The sequence below is a fragment of the Podarcis cretensis genome (genome assembly GCF_951804945.1).
Source record: "Podarcis cretensis genome assembly, chromosome: 9".
NCBI classification, from domain to species: domain Eukaryota; kingdom Metazoa; phylum Chordata; class Lepidosauria; order Squamata; family Lacertidae; genus Podarcis; species Podarcis cretensis.
Genome location: NC_137178.1, coordinates 22,326,573 through 22,353,525, shown reverse-complemented (window position 1 = coordinate 22,353,525; position 26,953 = coordinate 22,326,573). Strand labels below are relative to the sequence as shown.

Here is a 26,953-nt window from a genome sequence, read left to right as displayed (position 1 = left end):
TTTCTTCGTGTTCAGAACTAAGAGGTATAAAAGTTTGGTGACAAGCAGGTTATTTTAAAAAGACAATGCAGCTAGAACAAGAAGCAATTGTGTACTAGACAGGTTATCTAGTCAAAATGAACTGCATTCTTGGAGATGGGGGGCAAGAATCAAGATTTGGGTTTTGTTTTTGTTTTTTTAATTCAGAAAAAGCTTTAAAGAAGGTGGAGTCAGAGACAGAAGAATGAAATTCCTATTTAAATATGCATTTTCACCTATATTCTCAGAAAATTAGCATTTCTGAAGTATTTTCTCAGAAAACATGCATATTCTAAATGCATAGTGTCCCAAATCAGCATTTTGTCCAGATCAGCATTACCCCAATCTCCTATTTTAATTGTTAAATTGTTGCACTGTTTTAATAGACTTGTCTTATCATAAACCTTAGTTGTGAATGTTTATTTTAATGTTTCAACTGAATTGTTTTATTTGTGTTCTTATTATGCATCTTTCTATTTCTGTTTTTATTTTTTTGTAGCTGCTTTTATACTTGTCACCCACTTAGAAACCACTCTGGCAGTTGTGGCATATTAATTAATTGGTTGCACCCCTCTCTCTTGTTTCTTACACACTGAGCCAAGAACTGCACCTTACAGGAAGAACATAGGATGCTGCTTTATATTGAGTCCACCTAGCTCAGCTTTGTCTACATTGACTGACAGGAGCTCACCAGGGTTTCAGGTAGAAGTCTCTCCAAGTTGTACCTGGAGGTGCCAAGGGAGATGCCTGGGAATTTCTGCATGCAGAGCAAATGCTCTACCACTGAGCTACAGTCCTTATTCCCCCAAATTTAGAGAAATGTGAAATCCAAATGATAACTGTGTTGTCATTTAGACATCAGTCCAAGAGCTGCTGATCAGATGTGTTTGCACTGGAATCCACAAAGAGCAGGACGCGGGTGGCGCTGTGGGTTAAACCACAGAGCCTAGGGCTTGCCGATTGGAAGGTCGGCAGTTCGAATCCCCATGACGGGGTGAGCTCCTGCTGCTCAGTCTCTGCTCCTGCCAACCCAGCAGTTCAAAAGCAAGTCAAAGTGCAAGTAGATAAATAGGTACTGCTCCAGCGGGAAGGTAAACGGCATTTCTGTGCGCTTCTCTGGTTCACCAGAAGCTGCTTAGTCATGCTGGCCACATGACCTGGAAGCTGTACGCCACTCCCTCGGCCAGTAAAGCGAGATGAGCGCCGCAACCCCAGAGTTGTCCGTGACTGGACCTAATGGTCAGGGCTCCCTTTACCTTTACCACAAAGAGCAAATTGCTCAAGCATTCCAACCTCAAAGTACCCATTGATGGGGGACAGCAACAGGAGAGAGTTATTGCCTTTATGCCATACTCCTGGGCTTCCCAAATGCCTCTGCTTTGCTCTTGTGGGAAATAGGATTCAGCAGGGCTCTTCTGTTGTTCTCAGGAAGACTGAACTAGAAATTTCACTGAATGTTCAGATGCTGCCAAAAGTGGCAACCTACCACAATGACTAAACTATTCTCTTGTCCATGCCTAGCCTAAAGCACTCAGTGTTCCCAAGCAGTTTCTCATCCAAGTACCAATCAGGCCTGATCTGACTTAGCTTCTGAGATCAGACATGTTCAGGATGTTATGGCTGCAGGAGTTTAATACATCCAGTTTTAACAGCCAGGCAAGTAAACCCTGCTTGTCTTTCAAGGTAATATGACAGTGCTTTTGTTACAGGTCCTCCAAGTTTCTCATTCCAAGTTACTGCTGGAACGAAATAGCATGCAGAATATTATTTTACCAGAAACATTATGTATACCACCATTCTGGGAAATTAAGGTACATGCAGTGCTTTGCAAGCTTCTTACAGGTCAAGTGGACCCATAATTCCTACATTTCCCTGGGCGTATTCTAGCATTAAACTGGGACAAATGGACCTAGTCTTCATGCACATGCAAACTAAAATGCTTTTTTATGGCTTTTGAGTGCTTCTTTTACACTCATAATATTTTTTCTAGCATGCTTTCAAGGGACAAGAAAAACCCATAATGAGAAGCTATGGGCTGGATGTTGCCGAACGATTTGTACTGCACACGCTCTCATTAATTTACCTTTAGGCTCACAGAATGGGCCCTTTGCATGTGGAAAAAGAAAACATGCTTGCCAAGTATTTTAACTGGGGGTGGTGGGGAGACAAAGTCTATTTCACTTTGTTAGTGCATGTAAATACTTTCCTCTTTCAGCCAACAGATACACATCAGAAATCTTTAACTATATGCTTCAAGAGTATTTTCAACAAGAATTTAACCATAAGGCATAGGAGAAGAAAAGTAAGGATTTGCATAGGCAGTTCTATCGCAACCCCCCCGCCCAATGTCTGAATTCCTTTTGGGAGGCAATTGTGAGCAACTCTAATATTTATGCATCTGCACTGTTACTAAAATGTTCTTAGTTCATATAGTCCTTTTGCAGTTTCTTGATGGATACTATCCGTATTCCTACTATAGCAGAGGTGATGTGGTGCAGAGAGAATGAAGATACATCACAATTAGTTCCTTTTCCTGTGACATCTTTGGTTTTCAAGCATGGTTGAATACTTTAAACTGGGAAGCTACATTTTTAATGAAGTACACATTTTTTTATAGCCAGCATTAAGTACTTTTAAGTCCCATTGATCTGAATTGGAGAGAGTTAGACATATCCTTAAATCTTCCATTGACTTAGAGGTACTTCATTTGAGACACATTTTGCCATTTGCCTTATATTTAAAAACTTAAATATAATACATTTAGGATACACTTGGGGAAATATCTGAATATATGGTAACCATTTCCTGCTCTATAGTAATTTTAAGGGGATATGGTTACAATATAATGATTTGATATTTTGTGTGGCGCTGTGGGTTAAACCACAGAGCCTAGGGCTTGCTGATCAGAAGGTCGGCGGTTCGAATCCCCATGACGGGGTGAGCTCCCATTGCTCAGTCCCAGCTCCTGCCAACCTAGCAGTTTGAAAGCACGTCGAAGTGCAAGTAGATAAATAGGTACCGCTCCAGTGGGAAGGTAAACAGAGTTTCCGTGCGCTGCTCTGGTTCGCCAGAAGCTGCTTAGTCAAGCTGGCCACATGACCTGGAAGCTGTATGCCAGCTCCCTCGGCCAGTAAAGTAAGATGAGCACCACAACCTCAGAGTCGGCCACGACTGGACCTAATGGTCAGGGGTCCCTTTACCTTTTTTAGTTGACATATTGTTTAAAGTTCCTGGCACTTATAATCCTTTATGCTGCAAAAGTAGAGAGGAAAGAAAACGTTTCTATCATCTATAGCAGTGATGGCCAAACTCGGCCCTCCAGCTGTTTTGGGTCTACAATTCCCATCATCCCTAACCACTGGTCCTGTTAGCTAGGGATGATGGGAGTTGTAGTCCAAAAACAGCTGGAGAGCCAAGTTTGGCCATCACTGATCTATAGTGAACTTGGCCATTCGTGCAATTTATAGTATTGCTGGAATATTGTACAAATTTGTACAATATTTGAAGCTTTTGATTATTATTTTTTTATATATGAGAACCAAGCACAGGAGTTAGCTAGACTTGCCAACTTACATAACAACAACTATCATATGAAGAATATATTCCAAATATTGAAGAATGAAGACCTAGAGGACTGTGTCTTAGTAACATAACACATGCATTGCATGGAAAAGATCTCAAGTTCAAACCACATCATTTTCATGTAGTGCTGGGAAAACTTCTGTCTGTAACTTCAGAGAGCCACTGCCATTGTTGACAGTACTGAGCTAAATGACCTGACTTGGTATAAGACAGCTCCCTATGTTCCTACGTTATTAGGTCTCTTCTGCAATAAAAAAGGGGTAAATAAAATATTTGGATTCACAATTATGGCCAAATTGAGCCATTATGTAAGAACTAAGGACAACCATGGGGCTACCTTAGAAAAGTTTTCAGAACTTTTCATGTGGTCCAGAATTCAGCTGCAAAAATCTTGGTGGGCTCACTTCCGTGGGACCAATTTCCATGGTTGTCCATTTGCTTCTAAGCACAATTCATGCTGCTAATGATATTCTTTTAAAAGCCCTAAACAGCTTAGGTCATTAGAATATCTTAGGGATGACTTCCCATTCTATCCTGCCTTCTCCCTAACATCAGGAGGAGTGGCCTTTTTATGAGTCCCACCGAGTGTTGAGGCATGGCTGGGGTGAGACAAGAGAAAGGGCCTTCGCAGATTATGGAGCATCTTGCTACTTCCATCCCTGTTTATTCCTAAGCCCCTTTCATGACTGAATCAAAGAAAGCACCACATGATCACCGGGAGCTGGGACACATTGCTGACAACACACCCCTAACATCCACACATGTGAGAAGCTCAGACTGTCCACGCCCTTGTTAGCCGCCCCATGCCCACTAATCACAAGGAAGTTCTAGAGAGTGCAATGGTGCACTTCAGGTCTTCACCTGGTGCCTACGAAGCCTCTGAGCTCCCCACTCACTGTCCCCTTAGTCATGATGAGTTCTGTTACCTTTTCCTCCCTTGAAAATGCATAGAGTTGAAAGAGGAAGTGAGACGAGTGACCTTCTTTCCCACTTCCTCTTTCAGATGAATTCTACCGGATACAAGTTTTACTGAGCTCTCTTTGAAAAACAAAGTGACACATCTGTCTGCATCTTTACTCTCTTGGGCAAGGATGGGTGATCTGAGGGAGTGAGGAGAAAAGTGACCAGAAATCCCCATCACTCAAAAATCCAAATGTGGCTTTCAAAGGTTGGTAACACCTAATTAGGAATTCTCCACTGCTTGCATTACAAAAAAATGCAAGAAAAGAGTGTGTGCATGGATACATGCATTTCTTTTTTTACAAAATTGCAATAAAAGGTTCTTTCAGTTCACTTCTCTCCCCCCCCACACACACCGTCCATGTTACTGTAATATATGCAAATCACATCAAAGTTGCTTTTCAGATGGAAAGAATATAAAAACCATTCCTGCTTATTGGGACAAAACCATATGACAAATAAATCATCATTAGGCTTAAACTATTTGTTGAGCCAACTGCTGAGCTTCAGAATATTTTAAGACTGTCTCAAAAAACGTGGAAGCACACCTATCTGCTGTGCCCCAGTCCCTGAAAATAAAGTGGATCTTTTAAGAGAGAGGAAGGAGGACGAGGAAGAAGAAAGAAAGAAAGAAAGAAAGAAAGAAAGAAAGAAAGAAAGAAAGAAAGAAAGATGTTACCTTGTTGAATAATGCCAGTAATCACTGCAAGGTAGACTTCTGGATCATGATTAGTGGTAATCAGCGGATTGTGTGGGTCTATATTCAATATTTGATAGATAGTGTCTGAACTTTCAATCCCACAAAGCAAAACAACCACCCTTTCAGGAGGCTGAAGGATCTTGTCCAGAAAACGTCTTTTCTTTTTGTTCAGACAGTTAACAAGTCCACTTGAAAGTATCAGCAGTTTACATCTGTAAGATCCCAGGGATGGCAATCCCAGGGGGTGAATGGATGGAGATCCCATGTTGTAAAGCAAGATTCTGTCCTCTGATAAGAGATGCTTGAAAATTGTTTTTAAATACAGTGCCCATTCCTCTGCATCTTCTTCATGGATAATAACAAGACTGCTCTGTGCATTTTCTGAAGAAGAAAAAGAAAAAGATTTACAGATAAGTGTCACTTTATATCAGTGGCTAATAATTTCAGATGCGATTAAAGATTGGTTCACACAAGCCCAAACACATTCCATGCCATTCATGAAGAAATTTGCATGAAACTAGCATGAAAAATTGCCATGTTTGGATCAGACCTGATATATCCATTGACATTGGTGATCTTTAGAAAATACCATACTGAGCCCAGGGGATTTTGCTGCCTATGGTGAAGGACAAAATGGCAGCTTCCAGTCCATGTACAACAGCTAACTGGACTGGCAGTTGAATGTTACTGAGCAATGCTGGTAGCCTTCCAAAGTCTCTTGCTAAGCTTTCTTTCACCTGAGCAAGGACCTCCAAATTCACACTGAATTTCATTTAAGGCAAAATCCAGCAGATATATATATATATATATATATATATATATATATTCAGGGCAGACGTACTATTAGCCACTCTAGTCTTCCTCACTATGGTGCTATGGTGAGACATATTTTATTTCTGGTTAAATTATACTCATTATTTCTTAATTTGCATCTATATATTAGCACACACAAATTTCATATAAATCTCTGTTCTCTTTTTTGCTGATGCATTCTCCTTTTTGGGGGGAGTGGGATGTCAAACTGGTCACTGTGCTCAGAAGGTTGAGGCATCTGAAGGGCCTCATCCTCTTCAGTACAGGTGAACGTTCAGGCTCAGAATATTAAAAGGGAGGGGATTGCTGAAGCTCATGCATTAGCTTTCATGAAGCTTTTCCCAGGATCCTCTTTGCTCGCAGGCAGGAAGTGAGTTTCTCATTAAAAAATAATAATCAAATCTTAACTTTAGGTCTCCACAGTTCCACACTGGTTTGCAATTATTTTTTAAAGTCCTCATGAAAATTCATCAGTGTTCCTGTGAAAATTTCTCCTAATGTACACATGCTTCCTTGCAATGATACCCACACGTATTGTATGCATTTTGTACACATTACATGGCTGGGGGAACTGCACTGTAAAATATGTACAAGTGTGAATTTCAAAAGATGCCTGTGTTTCAATTTGTATTGTTTAAAGAAGTATGAGTTAGGTAGATTCACCTTTAAATGTGACCTGAATTGATCTTTTCCCCCTATCCCTGTTCTAGCCTGACAAGATTCTAAAGCAGGACAGCTGCAATTGGAACTCCTCCTTGACGCAAGGCAGTGAGATTTTTCACAATAAACTGAAAATGAACAATACTGTACAGACAAGAGTTAATCTTGAGTTCCTTCTCTGGGCTGTACTTTTCCTGGGATGTCTTGTGCTCCTTTTTTTATAGGTCTGCATATAAACATGTTTTTTAAAAATAATCTCATGTTAAATTAAAGCAGACAGGCTTCACATTTATTTATTTTTGGGAGCTTGGCTGCATTGTGTGGAGGTAAAATGAAGTGACATGTGAAGCATAATCTTACCTGTGACATGGCTACTGTAGAGAATAAGAACCTATTAGCTGCACTAGGTCTATTGATCATTAACAATGTGTTGCATGGCACAATGTGACACAACAATGAATATAGGTAGTTCAATTGCTCCAGGCTTATTTCTGCAGGAAGCATAATAGGACTGTGCTCCCACAGCAATTGTCACACTGTAACACAGCTGGAGACAGCAAAGAAAAGCAGCCCAAAGCCATGTTTTGTAAAGGTTTTTTTAAAAAGAAAATTAAAAAGAGGGCATGAAATGCACCCTGCTCTCAACTACAATACTGTCATTTTACTTGGTTACTGGTGGTAGAATTCTACTAGAATTGTCATATAGCTAGTTCAGATTCGTGCCACATAATTAACTGCAACTATAATATAATAGGACATATTTACACATTATTGTGGGTAGGAATATGCACTAGCCTAGGCATGTCTACTCAGAGGTAAGTCCTAATGAGTTTAACAGGGCTTACTCCTAGGTAAGCATGTCTGAAATTCCACATACCAGCTTTTCAAAACCTCATGCCATCCAGATCTTTAGGACTGCCAAACTCATCAACTCTGACCATTGGCCATGCTGGCTGAGGCAGATGGGAGTTGTGGTCCACAAGAGGGCACAAGATTGGGGAACACCGACTTAAGCCCCACTGAACACAGGAATATAGGAAGCTGTCTTAAACCCATCAGAGAATTGGTCCATCTAACTCAATATTGTCTGCCCAATGGTTATTGGCTCTCTAGGATTTCAGACAGGAGACCTACCTAAAGATTCCAGGTACTGAACAAAGGATCATCTACCATTGTTTGAATTACAGGAGACAGGCAAAGAAGGATCACCCCAAGCTTTTGTGATGGCCCATTAACTAGAGTTTTTGAAGGCTAAAGAGGGCTAAAAAATGGGGAAGGGTAGACAATGGATTTCAGTAATGGTACCCTAATTCTTCCTTCGTAGTTTCAGCACTGACCTCTACATGCTGCTGCTGCAGTAACAGGCAACTCCTGCATTTCATGTATAAAATGTAAGTTAAGGGGAATGTTGCCCTCTTAAAACTTAATAGAACCTATCACACTTTGACAAAATTAAGCTATGCTTCACCTGTTTTGTACTTGGAAGCCCTGTGGAATAAAAATGTATTATTAGTTCTACAATGAGGAACAAGAAGCAATTGTGTGCTGTCATCCAGAGCATAATAGGAGCTTTCTGACAAGGTAAAGCATTCTCTAGGTTACTGGTGCGCAGCCACCCATAAAGGCGTAATATAACAGAACCACCAAATGTGGCATCTAACCATTGCTCAGAAAGAAATATTGATTCTGTGACGTTGAGGAAATGCATGAGCATTTTCTTTTGTGATATATGCAGGGGATATAGGAGGGGATGGGAGCAGGCCGGCAGCTAGGGATGGGCCACAAATTCAATGTAGGTTGCATTTAAAAGCAAACCTATCTTATTTGCACTTTCCAAAACAATATGCAAACTGAAACACAGCAGTCCTCCCAAACTGGCACTTCTCCAAATTTTGCAATGCTGTTCTCCAGCCAAGTAATATGTACAAAAAAACCTGTGCTCTACCATGATGCTATAGGCAATAATGTGCATATATCACCATATATAATATACAGAATGCATCATATTGGAAGCAATTACTTTACAAAAATGTGTACGTTGGACAAAGTTGCATACAAAAATATGCACATGGTGAAATTTCATGAGGGCTCTCTTTAAAAAGACAACAAACTTTTGCAAACTGATGTGGAAATGTGGAAAACCGTTCTTAAGATTGGAGGAACAAAAAACAGAGATAAACCAAAATCCACAGACTCACCCATCCTTATGCTCTACCATGATGCTATAGGCATTTCTCCCATGCATTAAAAAGTCTATAAACTCAATCACCCATGTCTTTATAAGATTAAAGAAAGAATTTCCCAACATAAGAACACAGCAGTCTTGGCTCCAGAAAGCAGTGTTCTCCAGCCAGCACCTTGCTTGATTACTAAGAGCACTCTGAAGTTTTATAAGCAGCCTTTAATCATCTTCCTTTCCATTAGTGGCACATTTCTTTGAAGCCATATGACTTAGACCCCCCCCCCCACATCATTTCCCATTATCCGAGAGCGCTGCTAAAGTGCTTTGGGTTATTCTACCCATACCCTAAATTGATTTCGGTTTTGCTTTATGAATTTGCCATCTAACAGTCCACCAGCCTAGAGATGCTAGAAGCATACATGTGTTTACTTTTTGGATGAAAAATAGTGTTGAGGAGTAAGGTTGCTTCCCCTCCTCCTTAGATAGTGTGCAGTTCCTGGTTCTCAGTTAGAGAGAATACTTCTTAATATGCAAGATGAATAGAAAAGTAACTCGATTAATATTGCCTTTTCCTGTTAGTCTGGTTGAAAAAGGTGCAGATGGACACATTCACTTCCAAGCATCCAGTGGTTGCTTTCCATATCATAGAACCACAGAATTGTTGGAAGAGACCCTGAAGTTCAACTAGTCCAACCCCCTCCAATGCAGGAATCTTTTGCCCAACATGTGGCTCAAACCTACAACCCTGAGATTAACAGTCTCATGCTCTACCAACTGAGCCATTCCATATCTGGGGAAAGTGCTATAGTTTAGTGGTAGAACATCAGCTTTGCATGCAGAAGGTCTCAGGTGCAGTCCTGGGCATCAAGCCAGTTTACGGCAGCCATGGAAATGGTAAATTCCATGGTAAGTGGTATTAAGAAGACTTTTTCTACAACCCATTTTCTGATAGCAACTGAGGGTGAGTCAATGAAAGATGCAGGAGAAGGCATGAGATCATTATGGTAGCCAAAGTCTCAAGTCTAATTCACACTTGCATGCTCACTCGATTATCATTACTTCACAACCATCACTTGTGTATTGCAACATCAAGTGACAGCTTCTCTGTATGAATGGGGCATCACAGATAGAGCAATACAGACAGAAAGTTCATATCAATTGGCACACAGTGGAACCCATATTATTCATATAGTCACTAGTTTGGGGACCACCTCCCTCGCTTCTTGTGTGACCCATTGACCTTCAACAGTTGTCCCTTATCATAAGACATGCTGCTTGTTAGATTATCTCACAAATGGTAGCACTATCATCCCTTCTCCATTTTCAAGGATCTAGAAAACAAATGTGCTGATTTCAAAGTGACTTTAACACTGATCAATTGTGGTATGGAGAGGGAACCCTATTACCCACCAAATAGCTAAAGAACAGGCTATGCAGCCAACAGTCATCAATACTGGGTGGAAGGGAACAGCTCGAAAGGACTACTAAGTGCACTCTGATACACTCTACAAAGTGTAATAATTCATGTGCATTGTGTCCTTGGGATTTTCTGCCTGGCATGCTTCCTGTGTGTATTTTCAACAAGTAGGTTTTGACTTTGTGGACTAGGAAATAGAATTGGAGTCAGCTTAGGACTTGGTTCCACATTGTCAGTGCTGAAGGCCCGGCTTTAAATCTGGGACAAAAAGAGTTTGTGTGAATTTCAGTAGGTGCTGGGTGTGTGTGTGCATCTTGAACCGGAGTTTCTAGTAGCTTCCACCATTCACACACTGCTTCCCCATGAACCTTATAGACAGTGCTCTGAATACAACATGTTTCCAACATATATATTTAGGCAGGAGCAACCTGCCAGCCCATCTAGTCGGCTGACCCCAAGGCCAATCTGTGTCCACTTGGACACAGTTCTCACCTTAGAGCTTGCTACTCTCAGAAATTTGGCCCTATCATTAGGCAGAGTGAGGTGACTGCCTGAGCTGGGAGCACAGAATGGACAAGACACTCTGTGCCCCCCTCCTAAGCTAACATGCTGCTTTCAGGTGCAGTGGGGATACCAATGCTAGTTTTGAAGCTGCTAGTCTGGTCAGTTTTTGTACATAGAATTGGGGAGGCACCCTCCTGCCTGCGCCTTGGACAGCAAAATGTCTTGGTGCAGCCCTGCAAAGTAAAGTTCAAATGACGTGCTATTTTAAATATGTATTTGTCATTATCTTTCATTAGTATTAATACGAAGCGTAGACATTATTCTCACCAGGACTGCAGTGCACATGAAAAAGAAGTTTAGCTATTTCTCCGCAACTGCAACCCCAATGAAAATCCCTTCACGTGGCAATCAGCGTTAGGGGAAAAGCTCCCACTGGAACTAATTTGAGTTTTGTCTCTAATGCTAATTGCCACTGGACTGGGGGGAGGAGAGATTTAAGTTTGGCTCATGCCTAGGGAAAGAAGGGTTAAACTTCTGCTTCGGTTTAGATTAGATTTGTTTGGGCAGTATTCAACCAATGTGTCCATCAACACAAGCATGTACGCTTACACAACAGGACTTTCCCTTTTCTCCTCCCCACACATGCCACTGTGCCCTCCACAATCCTACTCCAAAGAGACAGGGGAACCCCTAAAACAGATTTAGGGAGCATGGGGAGGACAGAAGAATACTATTTTGTGGCACAAGCTGGAATTATTACATCCATGGCACTTTCATATAAACCTCTACACTGGATACAAGACTTTATTTGTATCTAGTAAGTCCATCGTCATGTTTAATAGTGTGAAGGCTCCATTGCCTTGGAACATTCACATTCGATATTTTAAAGCTCTGGCAACATGTTCGCACACTATTCATTTTATATAACATGTAGGCAGAATCACAGAATTGTAGAGTTGGAAGGGATGGCAAGGGTCATCTAGTCCAACCCTCCGCAATAGAGGAATCGTCTGCCCAACATGGAGCTCAAACACACAACTTTGAGATTTAGCATCTCATGCTCTACTGACTGAGCTATTTTGACCTTCAGTGTTTCATGTGATTCCATGATTTCTGCCATGGATCTTAATCCCTACCCATTTACATTAAAATAATAAAATTTTAATAGGTGTTGGCTTGACCATATCAATTTCTTCCATCAGTTAATTACTTTTGGAAGATCAAATTGCATATAAAAGCAGACATCTCCCTATTTGATTTGATTTTCCACACTTGCAGAAACTTTCCTATTAGATCTGCACAAGAATGATAATGAAAACTACAAACTCTTCCTTGAGTGAATTAAATCAAAAATTTAAGCCACGATGTTTAAGTACAACCAGAAGGCTAGTCTTGAGGGCTACTCTCTCCCTGCTTCCTAATGTAGCCAATGAGAGGGAAGGGCAGGTTGAATTCTAGATGAAGTAGTTAACACCTCTCAGAATTAGGTCTCCTGCTTGGTTTGATTTTGTTTATGAAGCCACTATTTTCCTTTAAACAGAGGATGGCAGTGCAATGAGAAGAAAAATTTCTGACATGCTAAAGGCAGAAAGAGAGTTGCAGAGACTAATCTTATGAAAATGATACTGACTTAGCTCACTGCCACTATGATTGCATCCTAGCACCAATGGCACACGTCCATCAAGTGGGACTTGAGATTGGCCAGAATGAGGCATGTTCATCCCACAATCTGTTCTTGCATAGCTGCTGCTGCTGCTGTTGTCTTTTCGTTAACTAGTGCCCAGTGGATGGGTGAGCCAGATTAGGACCAGGGCCAGTTCAAGGTGCTCACATTGGTGTTTAACATCCTAAATGCCTTAGGCTCCAAATAGCTGAAAGACTGCCTCCATCCTGATTTAGGGGCTCTCTTGGTAGTTCCACCACTCTCAGAAGTGCAACGAATTGCAATTCAGGAGAAGGCTTTCTCTGTGGCAGCTGATAAAGTGTGGAAATCCCAAACAGGGATGCTCAGCACTATCATTATTCAACTTCTGATGTATGCTAACAACGGCTCTCACGACCACGGCCTATGAAAGTTAAGGTCAAATATTAGGTCAAATTAGGTCTATGTGCACACATATAGGCAAACAGTCTCATTCAAGTAGGAGCAGAGCAGTGAAGAACAGCCAGCAGCAGGGAAGCAGTCCACAGGGAGTGGATCTCCAACGTTTGGATGCATTATTATTATTATTATTATTATTATTATTATTACTACTACTATTGTTATTGTTATTGTTATTGTTACTATTATTGTTATTATTATTATTATTATTATTTTGAATTAATTCTTATTTGATTTTACAAGTGTAGAGTTACAATACAAAAAACATATCCATATTTAGAGATTTCTCTGAATCTCTAGACTTCCCACCTTTGCCTCCCTGGGTCCTATTATGAACCTTTTAAACTGCATATTATTTCATCATCCAAATTTTATATTTCTCCATTTTGTCCACAATATTTCCTACATTACAAGTGTTTATTACAATCCTGCTAATGTTTTCATCTGCTTACAGTGGTCTCTCAAGTAAATTATAAAATTTCCCCATTCTTTACTGAAGTTTCGGTCTTCTTGGTTCCTGAGTTTTCCCGCACAGTTTGGATGCTTTAAAATGAACATTTGTCGTTGTCGTTTAGTTGTGTCCGATTCTTCGTGACCCCATGGACCAGAGCACGCCAGGCACTCCTGTCTTCCACTGCCTCCCGCAGCTTGGACAAACTCATGCTGGTAGCTTCAAGAGCATTATCCAACCATCTCGTCCTCTGTCGTCCTCTTCTCCTTGTGCCCTCCATCTTTCCCAACATCAGGGTCTTTTCAAGGGAGTCTTCTCTTCTCATGAGGTGGCCAAAGTACTGGAGCCTCAGCTTCACAATCTGTCCTTCCAGTGAGCACTCAGGGCTGATTTCCTTAAGAATGGATAGGTTTGATCTTCTTGCAGTCCATGGGACTCTCAAGAGTCTCCTCCAGCACCATAATTCAAAAGCACCCATTCTTCGGCGATCAGCCTTCTTTATAGTCCATCTTTCACTTCCATACATCACTACTAGGAAAACCATAGCTTTTACTATACGGACCTTTGTTGGCAAGGTGATGTCTCTACTTAGCAAAGCACAAATACAAATGATATAACCACACATGTACCACTACTACCCAGTGGAGACTGATCTATTAGGGCAAATGTGTCACAGCCCACCAACCTCAGCCTGCCCCCAGACAGCCTCCAACTTTCTGCCTTCTTTCTTCCAAGCTGTTCAAAATGTGGCATTGGCTGTCAATTTCCTCTTCTTCCTTAGTCTCTGTGTTTCCCCTTGTAGGACTCAGCAGAGAGGATGGGGACAAAACTTGAATTAATTGGTTCTGCCTGTCATTGGCTTTGGCTTCACCTGCTGCTGGTTTCCCTGCATTCTACCTCTATAGTCTCAATGGGCACCAGCCGCCATTGCTACTACCACTGTAGTGTCCTTTCTGTATATTCAGTTCAGGGAAAAACAAAACTAACACCATGGGGCATCCAGGGATATTTCAGACCAGTATTACATTTATTGTGGCTTGCTAAGTGTGGCTCATCAGTACAATTGTATACTGGAATATATTTTTGGCTGTATGAAAAAGAACTTGCCTAAGATGTCAGTGCAGAATCTGGATGGAAGCAGAGTGGCTCAGTCATTGAGATATATACAGTGGTACCTCGGGTTACATACACTTCAGGTTACATACACTTCAGGTTGCAGACTCTGCTAACCCAGAAATAGTGCTTCAGGTTAAGAACTTTGCTTCAAGATGAGAACAGAAATCATGCTTCAGCGGTGTGGCAGCAGCAGGAGGCCCCATTAGCTAAAGTAGTGCTTCAGGTTAAGAACAGTTTCAGGTTTAGAACAGATCTCCGGAATGAATTAAGTACTTAACCCGAGGTACCACTGTACAGTCAGTGGAAAGAAAGGGAAGAGAAACTGGTAACTTCTAGATAGTAAATTCTGGATACTGTAAGATACTAAGTGGTTTATTCCTTCTGGCCACAGTGATACAGCTGAAGTTAGTACAGGCTGTTGTTGCAAACTTTAGTTCCTAGACCTGTTCCAGGTAATGCTCATCTTCTGACTGATTTTAATCGTCTTAACAGGAAACACTATACTTATTTAGGTACTCTTCTGTGAGAGCCAGTGTGGTGTAGTGGTTAAGAGTGGTAGACTCATAATCTGGTGAACCGGGTTCGCATCTCCACTCCTCCACATGCAGCTGCTGGGTGACCTTGGGCTAGTCACACTTCTCTGAAGTCTCTCAGCCCCACTCACCTCACAGAGTGTTTGTTGTGGGAGGGGAGGAAGGTAAAAGAGAATGTTAGCCGCTTTGAGACTCCTTCGGGTAGTGATAAAGCGGGATATCAAATCCAAACTCTTCTTCTTCTCTTCTTTATCTTTGTTGGGTTCTACTTGTTTTCTGGCTTCTGCTTGAATCATGAAGGTTACTGGCAAATGCTGATAATGAACTTGCCACCAGTCACATTTTTTTCCAGGTAAGAAAGAATCTTTGTTTATGCTTTGGTATCCTTCTTGGCTCGCTTTTGTCATTTTCTCATCTTGACTGAAAACAACCTCTACCAATATAAATTCTTGTCATTGCCCAGTGATGCATTTGAGCAGTGTTCCTGGGCTTTAATTTATCTATGTTGTTCCACATTTGTAAATACTTTTGAAGGGACTTCAGCCACATCCTGTAAATGCAAAATGTAAATGCAAAGCATGAGTAGCCCCAGTACAGAAACTCACTGGTGTGGCACATTATGCAACATGCATACAACCCTATTGCTATCGCTTTCGGGAATTTATTGTCTCGAGGGTGAAGTAGATGGAAAAGATTGGATGATTGATTTATACTATAGTTAGTCTGAAAAATCAGCAATAAATGAAGCAAATGCATAAACATATCTAAACTCTACTGAATGTACTCTTAGCAGAAAAGAATATTATTTAAAAGCTAACATATATAGCAACTGCCTTGAATGCTTCCACAGAAAATATATTGCCCCACTTCAGTCATTTCGAGTTGCAGCTGATGAATTCTAGTAAAAATTAGATTCAGTCTTTCTAAAATTGGTTAATCTTGATCTGTGAACAGAACTGGTTGAAAGCCTTCAGCAATAAGATTACAGAGCTACAAATGCAGAAAGCAAGTATGAAATTTAACTGGAGTTTTTTTATTAGAGACAGTGGGCCAGAACCTCGGTTTGAGTAAATCAGCAAACATTTGTTATAATTATCGTTTCCACCAACTGAACCACTGACACGACTTTTATTTTTATTTTTCTGTCATGAAAGCTTGAAACCAAGACAAATTTTCTGAAAGCAGCTACAAGGGAACAATTCAAACTCTGACACTTAGAGATAGCATTGGAAGCCCTATTTTCTTTGAGACTTTTTTTGGTTTCTTTTATTGGTTGTGTCTTAATTTTAAACAGCTAGCTTCTTTTTTATTACATAATTATGACTTGGGGGGCAAATGATTAGTCTGGTTTTAGAGATGAAATTGTGAACAACTTAGGGATTGAATCTGACTATCCCAATCCATTTCCGCCATGACAACAAGTCATTAAGAGTTTAACAGACCAAGAGTTGCTCCTTGGCAAACACTGTAGCAGTTGGTTAATTAAAATCCGCTTTACATATCATACCCTTCAACATTTCTCCAAAGAAAATAGGGACGTCCCTTTCCATAATGATAATTTCACTATTTATACCTCACATGCATCTTACTGGGTTGCCCCAGCCATTCTGGGCAGCTTCCAACACATATAAAAACATAATTCTTATTTTATTATTTTATTACTTATACACTGCCCATCTGGTTGGGTTTCCCTAGCCACATAATAAAACATTAAATATTTTTAAAAACTTCCTTATATAGGATTGCCTTCATACGGCTGGGGAGGGGGGGGCGTGTTGGATAATTCCATACCATCCAACATTTCTCCAATGAAAACAGGGACATCCTAAGGAAAAACATGACATTCTAGGATAAAATCAGAAACTGGAACGGCTTCTCTAAATCAGGGACGTCCCTGGAAAACAGGGACACTTAGAGGGTCTGACATATGTGGGACTACTCTAGAGTCAGCTATTCATGCAGTGAAACCACTGGTTTTTCCAAGATGAAGCACACAGAAAGGGGATAATTGTACAATTATTGGAAGCACGACATTATAGCTTGCGAATTTTAAGGAGAATATTTGCATTTATGATTATGAATTCTAAATCTTGTCTTGTATCAGATATTTTCTGACATCAGACTTAGGTTCTAGGAAATTACAATGAGCAAACATAATTAAAATATTTCACAACGAGCATTCTTAAGAAACTCCTATTCTCACAGAGCTACAGTTCTCTGAGTGGTTTAACAATCAATCCCTCTTCCCCGAGAGCTCTGGAAATTGTACCTCTCTGAGGTATATAGTAGTTTAATTGTATCTCAGAATACTAAACTTCTAATTTAAATGATTTTTTTGATGAAGAGATCAATTTTAGAATGCTATTTGATAACTAATGTTGTTTCTCGAGTGCATTATTGAGGTCATTCTCTGGAACTCAGCCATATAATGAACATATCTATTCATTACACCCAGACAGGTAATCTACAGAAAATCAAAGCAGTAAATTGTGACTCTTAATAAGCACTGATAAAAGATTTCAAATCAGTCTGTGATCAGAGAGCTAAAGATGTTGGGGCATTTCCATCCTCAGGCGTCTCAAACAATATATCACTAATAGGGCTAATTTAAAAGCATGCATTGTGTTTCCTACTTCCAGTAACACAGAAAGTTGGAGGATGGCGACATCTCTATCTCTCCCACACACACACACGCACCAACCCACAGGAATTAACCTTCCTTTTGAGGTTAGAATGACACAGAACACAGAAGTCCTAAGATAAAATGTGCAGTGTTTGAAGTAAAGTAAGAATTTCTCACACATTTCCTTATTCTTTCCGTTATTAATGCACAACCATTTTGAAACTGGGTTTATTATTTTCCCAAGAGAGCATAATTTTATTTTGTTTTATTGTGTTATTATTTTGTTTTCTAATTCACAACTTTTTTAAAAGAAAAATCACTTGCGCCTTGCATGATACAGTAAACACTGCAGACTTCAAATGGTAAATCTGAAAGGAGCCCTCTTCAGAACTTTGAACAGGTACAGGTTTAAGTCAGTGACTTCCATTCAGATAACTAGGGCAGTTTCTGCAGACACGGGAGTGTGCATCTGATCTCCAGTACTACATAGAAATGGCTGAGTTCATACAACTGAGTTTTAGTTCCTGTTTCCACATAGCTATTTCCAGTGCCTGCGTAATTCTTGGAATCTGGTCAAAGCAAGTGTGTAAATAGCATATGTTTCATTCCAACTCCAGTTTTACATAGAGCCAGAACGGAGAATACATCTCATTTCTGGTCCACTTGATGGAGTGGAGAAGGTGTACACAGCCCATCCAACGGTCCATGTCACCATGCTGCCACCATCCCCAGGTGTACCTGTGGGAACGGAATGTCTGAATCGCCTAGGATTCACATAGGAATCACCTAGGAGAAAATGGCTGCTTGGAAATCAGCCGTGAAATTTTCATCTCTGTGTTGGCACAGTGCAGGTGGCATTTGAACACTCCATTTCCATGTTTGGAAATGCAAAGGCAGGGTTGGTACACTGGGTGAAAAGGGAGGAATAGTGTGTGCTCATTCCCTTCCATACAGTGGGTCAGATTGCGGGGAAAGTATAGCCCACTGGGTAAGTGACACACCTTGCTAAGAGGTCTAATGTTCCTTCTGTGTTATGCAAGTAGTACACAATGAGGATGAGCCAAGGTTTCTAGCTGTACCCAGACCAGGATGGGAGCAACAATGGAGCTATGCAGCTACATGAATGGGAGAGGCTTTACACAGAGAATGAGACTGAGCAGCCATAGCCCTCTAGACATATTTTTTTTTACTACAACTCCCATCAGCCTCATCAATAGATAGGGATGATGGGAATCGTAGTCCAACAATGTCTGGAGGGGTCACCATTCTCCATTTATGCAGCTTTCCAAAAGTTAGTATCTTGAGTGATTTCCTATCCCTGATTCAGGGCATGCTAAACACTCTGGACTTCTGTTCCAAGATGCAGATTAAAACAGTTAAGCATCTGAATTTTTATTACCGACTTTTTAAAATTGTGACTATGTTTCTAGGTTGAAAAACAATACAAAACAAGGTAAGTTTGATGTCTGGCTGTTGCGATTATGACATTTATCTTCATGAAGGTGGTGAGAAGCAGTAACTCAAGTGTGGCATAACCATTAGTGAAGTATTCTATCATTGCCTCTCATGTGAACTGAAGATGGATGTCATAAAAGATGAGTCATTATGTATGCTTCGGATTTATTTACAGAGCACATTCAGTTGTACCAAAATTACAGAGACAATTGAATGAACTAGGACTTGCTATGGAGTAGGCAAACTATGTATTGGATTGCACTGTTAGGCTACAATCCTATACTCCAGGCATGGGCAGACTTCAGGCTTTCAGGATCTCCTTTGCTTATTTACTAGATCCCTGGAGTCCATGTACCACAGACCCAAGTGCAAAATAGCCCTATGGCTGAACCACTAGTGTTTCCAAACCAGATGCCCTCAACTAGGGATGGTGGCGAGGATTTGATTCACTTCACAGTTGAAGGTGAATTTATAAAATCCACATTTTCTGAAACAGCTGTCTTTCAAAATTCACACATCCAAATTTTGCAGTGCAGTTCTCCAGCTAAAACTTCTGCAGATTTCATGTACCCAAACAGATATACTATAATATGCTATAATAATGCATATATTAGTGAAAATAACATACAAAACTGCATTATAGTAGGGGAAATGACCTCATAAAAAGCTATATTGTGTATAGTAGGAGAAATAGCAAAATGTATGTAGGGGGATAAATTCACACAAAAATATTGACAAATTTTCATGAGGACTTTGTAAGTAAGTAAATAAATTGCACTGATGTGGAAATGTGGAGGACTGATTAATAGAAGATTGAAAAAATAAGGAACTGAGAGAAAACGAAATCAACATTTTCATCCATCCTAAGCCTTGCCATTGTCTTTGTGAACATTTACACCTGCATAAAATAAATATGCAGAGTATAGGACTGTGTGTTACTTATCCTTAGGAAAGCTATCAGTACAGGGAATCTTTAATTTGACACGTTCTCATAATTGCAACATGTAACAGAAAATACTGAATGAAATTTGCTCCAGCAAATTTGCTCCAGTCTAGAGAGAGGCCATTGTTTTTTATGGAAATGGAAAATGATGTCATGGGGACACCATTGTCATGTAGGGGGTTTCAGAGGCTTCCCCAAAGATATGAGGGGATCATGGGCCCTGCCAGTGTCACATTTAGCATGCATCAGAAGGAGCTCTATGCATGTTTTGATACATCAGGGCAGATCTTTGATTTCTTATGGGCAAGAACTCTACAAACACACGTTGGAACACCCCTACACAGAGTCCCTGTTCACATGTGCCAAATGTGTGGCAAGAAGAGGTTGACCATAGCACCTGGAGAGACAGGCTTAGCTTGTGCAATCCCATGAGCCCTTGCATGCATTTCTTGAAGGTATTGAGAACTTATCTGAATATATTGCCTCTGATTAATGGACAGGGTTTCCCAGGTTTTCAAAGCGCTCAAAAATCCTCAAAAGCTATGAACAGAAACGAGTGTGCCCATCCAAATCATAGGCAATGGGGCCTTTTCCACACAGTTTTTTTAGAGACCTTGTCTCAGCCTTAGAAGTAAGTGAGAAAGGCAACTGTGTTTTGCATTCATGTGATGATTGCCTATTTAGAGTCTGATGGCTGGACTGGACAGACTCAGCCCGGGGACAAATAACTCATTCTTCTGCACTATAAATGTGCAATAATGCTCACTTTAGGTTAAAGTCACACTGTTATTCATTAATGCCAGTTATATTCATTTAGTTTAAGGAAACATTATAGCCATTTGTCCTTAGAGACTGCCTACTTAATGAAAGTATTCTCTTTTAAAAGCCTTCTGTTATAACTCTTTTGCTGAAAGGTTAATTCTGATGACTTCACTCCAGATAACTTTCAAGGATCCCTGTTGATAAAGGAGCCAAAGAGCCAAATTCTTGGGACAATGGCCTGGCACAAAGCCAAGGACAACGTTGCCTGCCCTATCATTCTGAGGCTTATGGAGAAGGTTTTAAAGTTAAATGTCTGAAGCATGATCAGTAAATAACTCCAACTAAAAGCCAAGGAATGTATATCTCCAGTTTAAAGTGGGTGCTCGAGGGACAGTCAAAAAGCACAGGGCAAGTGTCACTTTCACATTTCAAAAAGTTGCCCTTGAGCTGCATTCGAGAGCCCTTAAAATGTGATCCTAGCCTCTTCAGTTCTTGAAGAAGAGTGCACTGGGCACAGAACAGCAAAGAGACCTGCCAGTGAGCAACTTGCTCTGGTAATGCTTCAGACCAGACTAAAGTCTTTGTTGCTTTGACACTGCAAACCCGCTCTCAGGCTCCACCTCTTTCAAAAAGTGGTAGGCCCAGCGGCGGAGGAAGCCTTTGGGACACCTGGGGCAGCATGCCCAGGGGCGGGGAGCGGCGCCCATAGGGATGGTATGGCCTGTGCCTTCCCTAGGGGTGCCACACGCCCCATGCCATCCCTATGGGCACCCTTAGGGAGAGACAGGATGGGGTACGCTGTGGGGCCTCAGCTGCCCTACAGCTGGGGGGGAGGCAGCCGGCAGACAGTGTGGAGCCCATGGGTTCTGAGATGTGTAGCTCGTGTGCGCTACAGGCCCTGCAGTCAGTGCCACCAGCCATTTTGTCATCCCCCGTCAGGGTGGCACCCGGGGCGAACCACACCCCCACACCCCAATTCCTATGCCCCTGGGCAGGCCTCTGCCTTGGAGCCTAATGCTCTGTTGTCTCTCGAGGAGCCCAATTGACAATTGGAATCTGGATCTTATTGACTGTCTGGGCTGAACCTACAGGCTACCGGATATTGAACAGAATTGCTAATTACAGAACGATGGAGATTCTTTTTCTATGGAGAATATCCAAATAATTGGCCTCCGCCACATGACTCAGTTTTTAAAATATCACACTTGTACAGCAGAAGAGCTGCTTATGGGAAAGCAGTTCCCTTGTGGCTACAGTGTCACTGAAAAGGTATATCACATGAACATTTTTGAAACTGAAAGGATTCGCATTTAGTAAGAATGCAAATTACTATGTCCTGAATTGTGGTTTTGAAAATGTGGAACACTGTGATCATTGTACTTTGGGGTGCTTGTACGCAAAACTGCCTTGCAATGTTGGTTGTTGCACAGTCAAAATGGATACATGGGTGATATTATTATTATTATTATTATTATTATTATTATTATTAACCTGTCTTACCCACCCAGAGTGAATGTCAACCATTTAAAATGCAACACAAAAAAGTTCAAAGCAAGCAACAATCACAAAAGTTGTGTGTGTCCCATCAATATATATTTCAGGTGTCCAAGACACCATTTCACCTCCAGAGCAAAGAAGGGAAAGAGATGACTTACTGCTAACAATCTAGCACAGTCTTATGTAGGTTTGAGGTCTCTTTGGCCTTAGGTTTTTCAAAAACCCTGGGAAAGGAGGATCTATTTAGCTGTTGCCACAACCTCTATAGAAACCTTCAGCAAAAACTTGGTTCCCTCTAGAAGTTTTAGACAACAACTCCCATCTGCCCCAGCCAGCACAGTATGCTGGCTAGGGCTGATGGGAGTTGTAGTCAAAAATATCTAGAGGAGACCAGTTTGTGAAGACTGCTCTGTGGTGCACAGAGAGCCCTAAATAGGCAAAATGGATCCTGTCAGAACTATTCACTAAGTGTCTGAGGAGCCAGCAAATCGGCCAAATCCCAGCTTAACATCAGCACCTTAATCATCTCTGTCCAATTCACTTCCAGCCATTATTGCACTCATAGTGTCAAGAAAGTGGAAAATATTTGTATTTCTTCAAGTACTCTGAATTGACTGGTGATGGGTGAATCTGTTTCCTACCTGTGTCATTTTCAAAATTTCCACCCATCGTTCCATTCCTTCCATATCCACAACAATCTGCCATTTTGAAAAAGAACTCAAAATATATTTTTTAAAGTGTGTTTTAATATGTATTTAAGTGTGTGTGTTTTCTCTTAAGAATACATTTTTAAATACATATGTTTAAACTGCCAAGAAAATGTGCAAACCAGAAAAGGACTACAGTATTGCAAAATATTTGGCAGAGGTTATTATCTCTTGGCATCACAGCTGTCCCCTTTTTGTCCTTTCTCTTCCAACTTCTGTCTTTAATGCCATCGTCACCAGTGCATTTTCGTTGGAGGACCACTATGAGATTGGAGTGATGGATGGAGGATCAGTGATTTATTTGTTTCCCAACTCCACCTTGACACCTCTTGTATTTCTAGGTTGGGCACATACAGTAGGGGCAGCCGGTAGCTCTCAGGAAGCCAAATTATACCTCCAAACAGCATTAATCTAATGCCTTTATCACCATCAATCAATCAATCAATCAATCTTTATTACTGTCCAGAGACCCAACAAATCATTACAAAACAATACACAATTCATACAGCCTACCTCCAGGTTAAACAAGCATTTTGTTTAGAATACAGTGGTGCCTCGCAAGACGAAAAGAATCCGTTCCGCAAGTCTCTTCGTCTAGTGGTTTCTTCGTCTTGCGAAGCAAGCCCATTGACGGCTTAGCGAATTAGCGCTATTAGCGGTTTAGCGGCTTTTAGCGGCTTTTAGCGGCTTAGCGGATAAGCGGATAAGCGGATAAGCGGCTTAGCGGCTTAGAAAAAGGGGGGGAAGGGGGGAAAAACCCGCAGGAACTCGCAAGACATTTTCGTCTTGCAAAGTAAGCCCATAGGAAATTCGTTTTGCGAAGCACCTCCAAAACGGAAAACCCTTTCGTCTAGCGAGTTTTCCATCTTGCGAGGCATTCGTCTTGCGGGGCACCACTGTATAAGGATCATTTGTTCTTGCAACCACCGATAAAAACTTTGCCACTGCTAATGTTCTAGCATTTGTCCAGTCTTCCAGTAGGAACCTGACATAGTGAGCCTCTGATTTTCCTGGGGAAGGTACCAGCAAGGGTAGTATCTCCATCACTATTTTCCTTACTGGAAAGTCCAGAGGAGCGTCCTCTCCCCACATCCCACCCCACCATGGAGCGAGTTTCAGGTACTTAGGCATGGAGGAGAAATTTGATTAAGTTCACATTTAAAGGGGAACTTAATTCACACTTTCTGAAACAAGATGCCAACTAAACACTGTCATGCTTTGAAATTTGCACTGCTTTTCTCCGGCCACATAATGTGTACAAAAATGCATAAATGCATAAAACTAGTTTAAAGAGTGCACATAAATGCATACATTAGTAAAACTAATATTTAAAAATGCTTTATATCAGGTGAAAATGTGTATGTGTTGATTGGAAGAAATTCACACAAAAATGCTGGTGAATTTTCATAAGCAAAATTCACAAATTGCTGCATAAATGTAGATAACCGAATCTGAGATTGGGAAAATGAGAAATGGAGGCAATAGAAATTGATAAATATATCTATTCCTGGTAACCATGAAGAATAATACTATCTGAAAAATATTTTATTGGAAGCAAGTACCACTGAATTCAATGGGATGTACTTCCTAGTAAACATTGCCTCCCCTCCATCTCAATGCATAGGCTTATATTGCACTAGCAGCAGCACCCACCTGAAATGGCAGCCATCGTTGTCCCTGTGGTGGGTGAGACCTTATCCCACCCTCTTTGAAGAGCAGGCAGAAGCAGACCCAGAGTAGCTCTGCCAAAGAAAATGCCTGGAAAGGCTTGCTATGAGGTTTCTTCACTAAGTACAGGGTACAGAAGCTGAACAGATGCAGCTCCTATCAACCGGTGCTTCACTTCCTGACTCCTCAAGGGGAAGTTTGCTTCACTGCAGAAGTGAATCACTCTCCAGAGAGCCTCACACACTGTTGATTTGTTGGGCTTCCTCCCAACGCCCATATCAAGGATGTACAAATGTGTGTATTTGTGATAACCATCATTGCTGGCAGTTGGGTGGCACATTGTACGCCTCTTTCCAGCAAATCCTATGGCCACGTTGGTGCCAAATGTATTGCTCTGCTTTCCTTTGGACCACTTCAATGAGACCGGGGGGGGGGGGGCTTGTTGTCTGGGTAGCCCAGGACCTCCACGCACACAGGCTTGCACCCCGAGGAGGTCACTCTGGTGCTGTTAACATAGCGGTTTGCCTTCACCCCTGGAGTCGCACTCCATTGTCTCTCAAGACAGATAGACAGATGCCAACAACAACTTCCATCAGCCCCAGTCAGCATGGCTAGTGCTCAAGGATGATGGAAGTTGTAGACCAAAACATCTACAGGGCACAAGGTCAGTGAAGGCTAATGTGATCATCATCTAGGTTACAGGTTACGGGTTTCATTAATCCCAGAAATTCAACATGTTACATTATTCAAAACGTTTTAAAGAGCACAAAGACTGAATGGGACTTTGGACGTCTTCCCTCCTGTAGAAAAGGATCTTTATCTCAGCCATGCAATTTTAATGCTCTGCCTTAGAAGGTGTTCAAAATCATAATGATTTAGCACCTCCAGGCTATTATGCCTTATATTAATTCACTATGTTGAGTTGGGAATAGAGGAGATATACGCTTAAGAAATCAGCTTCTAGGAAGCATATTGCTTCTGTTTTGGGGAAGGGCCCTGGATCACTGGTTGTGATTCTGCTTTTTCATCCAGGTTCAATCCCTATTATCTCTAGGTAGGGATGGAAATGACCTGAAAACCTAAAAGAGCCACTACCGGGCATTATCAACAATGGGTTAAAGATGCACTGTGTGAGGAGGGATCAAGCAATGGACTACTGCAGCTCTTGCTCCTACATATATATACATGAAGCAAGACCTCCTCCTTACATTTTATATGTGCTAAGAATTAAGTGGTTTCATTAAGAAAGGATCTGAGTATAAAACTGCTGCCAATATCAGAATGCCATTGTACAAAACTATAGTGCAATTGCCCTTGGAATATTATGTCCAGTGCGATGTGTGAATGAAGCCAACTGCCAGGCAGACTGTAGGTAGGTAGTACTGACTGCATGATTGGAGACCCTGAAGTTTTAGACCTTTGGGTTTGCAGCTGAATTGATCCAATTTTATAGCCAACTGTGCCTCTATAGCCCAGTCCTAAATGTCGCTTAGCAGTAAGTCCCATTGAGTTCAGCGGACCTTGCTTCCTTTTAAGCAGGCGTTGGGAACCTTTGATGCTCCAGCTGAACTACAATTACCACAATCCCAGGCCATTTGGCCATGCTTGTTGGGTTGATGGGAGGGCAAAAGGTTCCCAACACCTTCTTCTCAGGATTGCATATTTGTTCTCTCAATTTGCTTTAGGTTTTGTTTTTCCCATTCCAGCAGGGAATGGAGCTAAAAATCAACCGTTGAAAAAGTACGGAGCAACTGCGCAGGGAGTGGGGAATCCAAAATAATTAGTTAGAGGCAAGATAGGTGTATAAGGAATAGATCACACCAGACAGACAAAAGAGTTTCTTTCAGTAGAATTATGATAGAATTAGAAGATGACAGGAATCCATTGCAGATAATAATTAGATTGTTACATAACATGGTTATCAACTCTGCACTGGCTCCCGGTGGAGTACAGGGTCAGATTTAAGGTGCTGCTTTTGACCTTTAAAGCCCTTCACGGCCTAGGACCCTCGTACCTACGGGACCGCCTCTCCTGGTATGCCCCACAGAGAGCCTCAAGGTCCATAAATAACAACACCCTAGTGGTCCCAGGCCCTAAGGAAGTTAGATTGGCTTCAACCAGAGCCAGGGCCTTTTCAACTCTGGCTCCGGCCTGGTGGAACGCTCTGCCTCATGAGACCAGGGCCCTGCAGGATCTGATTTCTTTCCGCAGGGCCTGTAAGACAGAGTTGTTCCGCCTGGCCTTTGGCTTGGAGCCAATTT

At 41.3% G+C, this 26,953-nt stretch overlaps 1 protein-coding gene across 1 annotated transcript in view; it reads right to left on the bottom strand.

Annotated features, from left to right (window-relative positions):
• BANK1 (B cell scaffold protein with ankyrin repeats 1) overlaps nt 1–24,844 on the bottom strand; it is a 172,506-nt gene extending 147,662 nt beyond the window's left edge. The window contains exons 1-2 of the mRNA XM_079990215.1: nt 24,678–24,844; nt 5,240–5,641 (exon numbers count right to left, since the gene is read on the bottom strand). Of these exons, the coding sequence (XP_079846341.1) occupies nt 5,240–5,641; nt 24,678–24,693 (418 nt within the window). The 5' untranslated portion in view covers nt 24,694–24,844. The remainder of the gene's footprint in view (nt 1–5,239; nt 5,642–24,677) is intronic.
• Between the last annotated feature and the right edge of the window lie 2,109 nt (nt 24,845–26,953).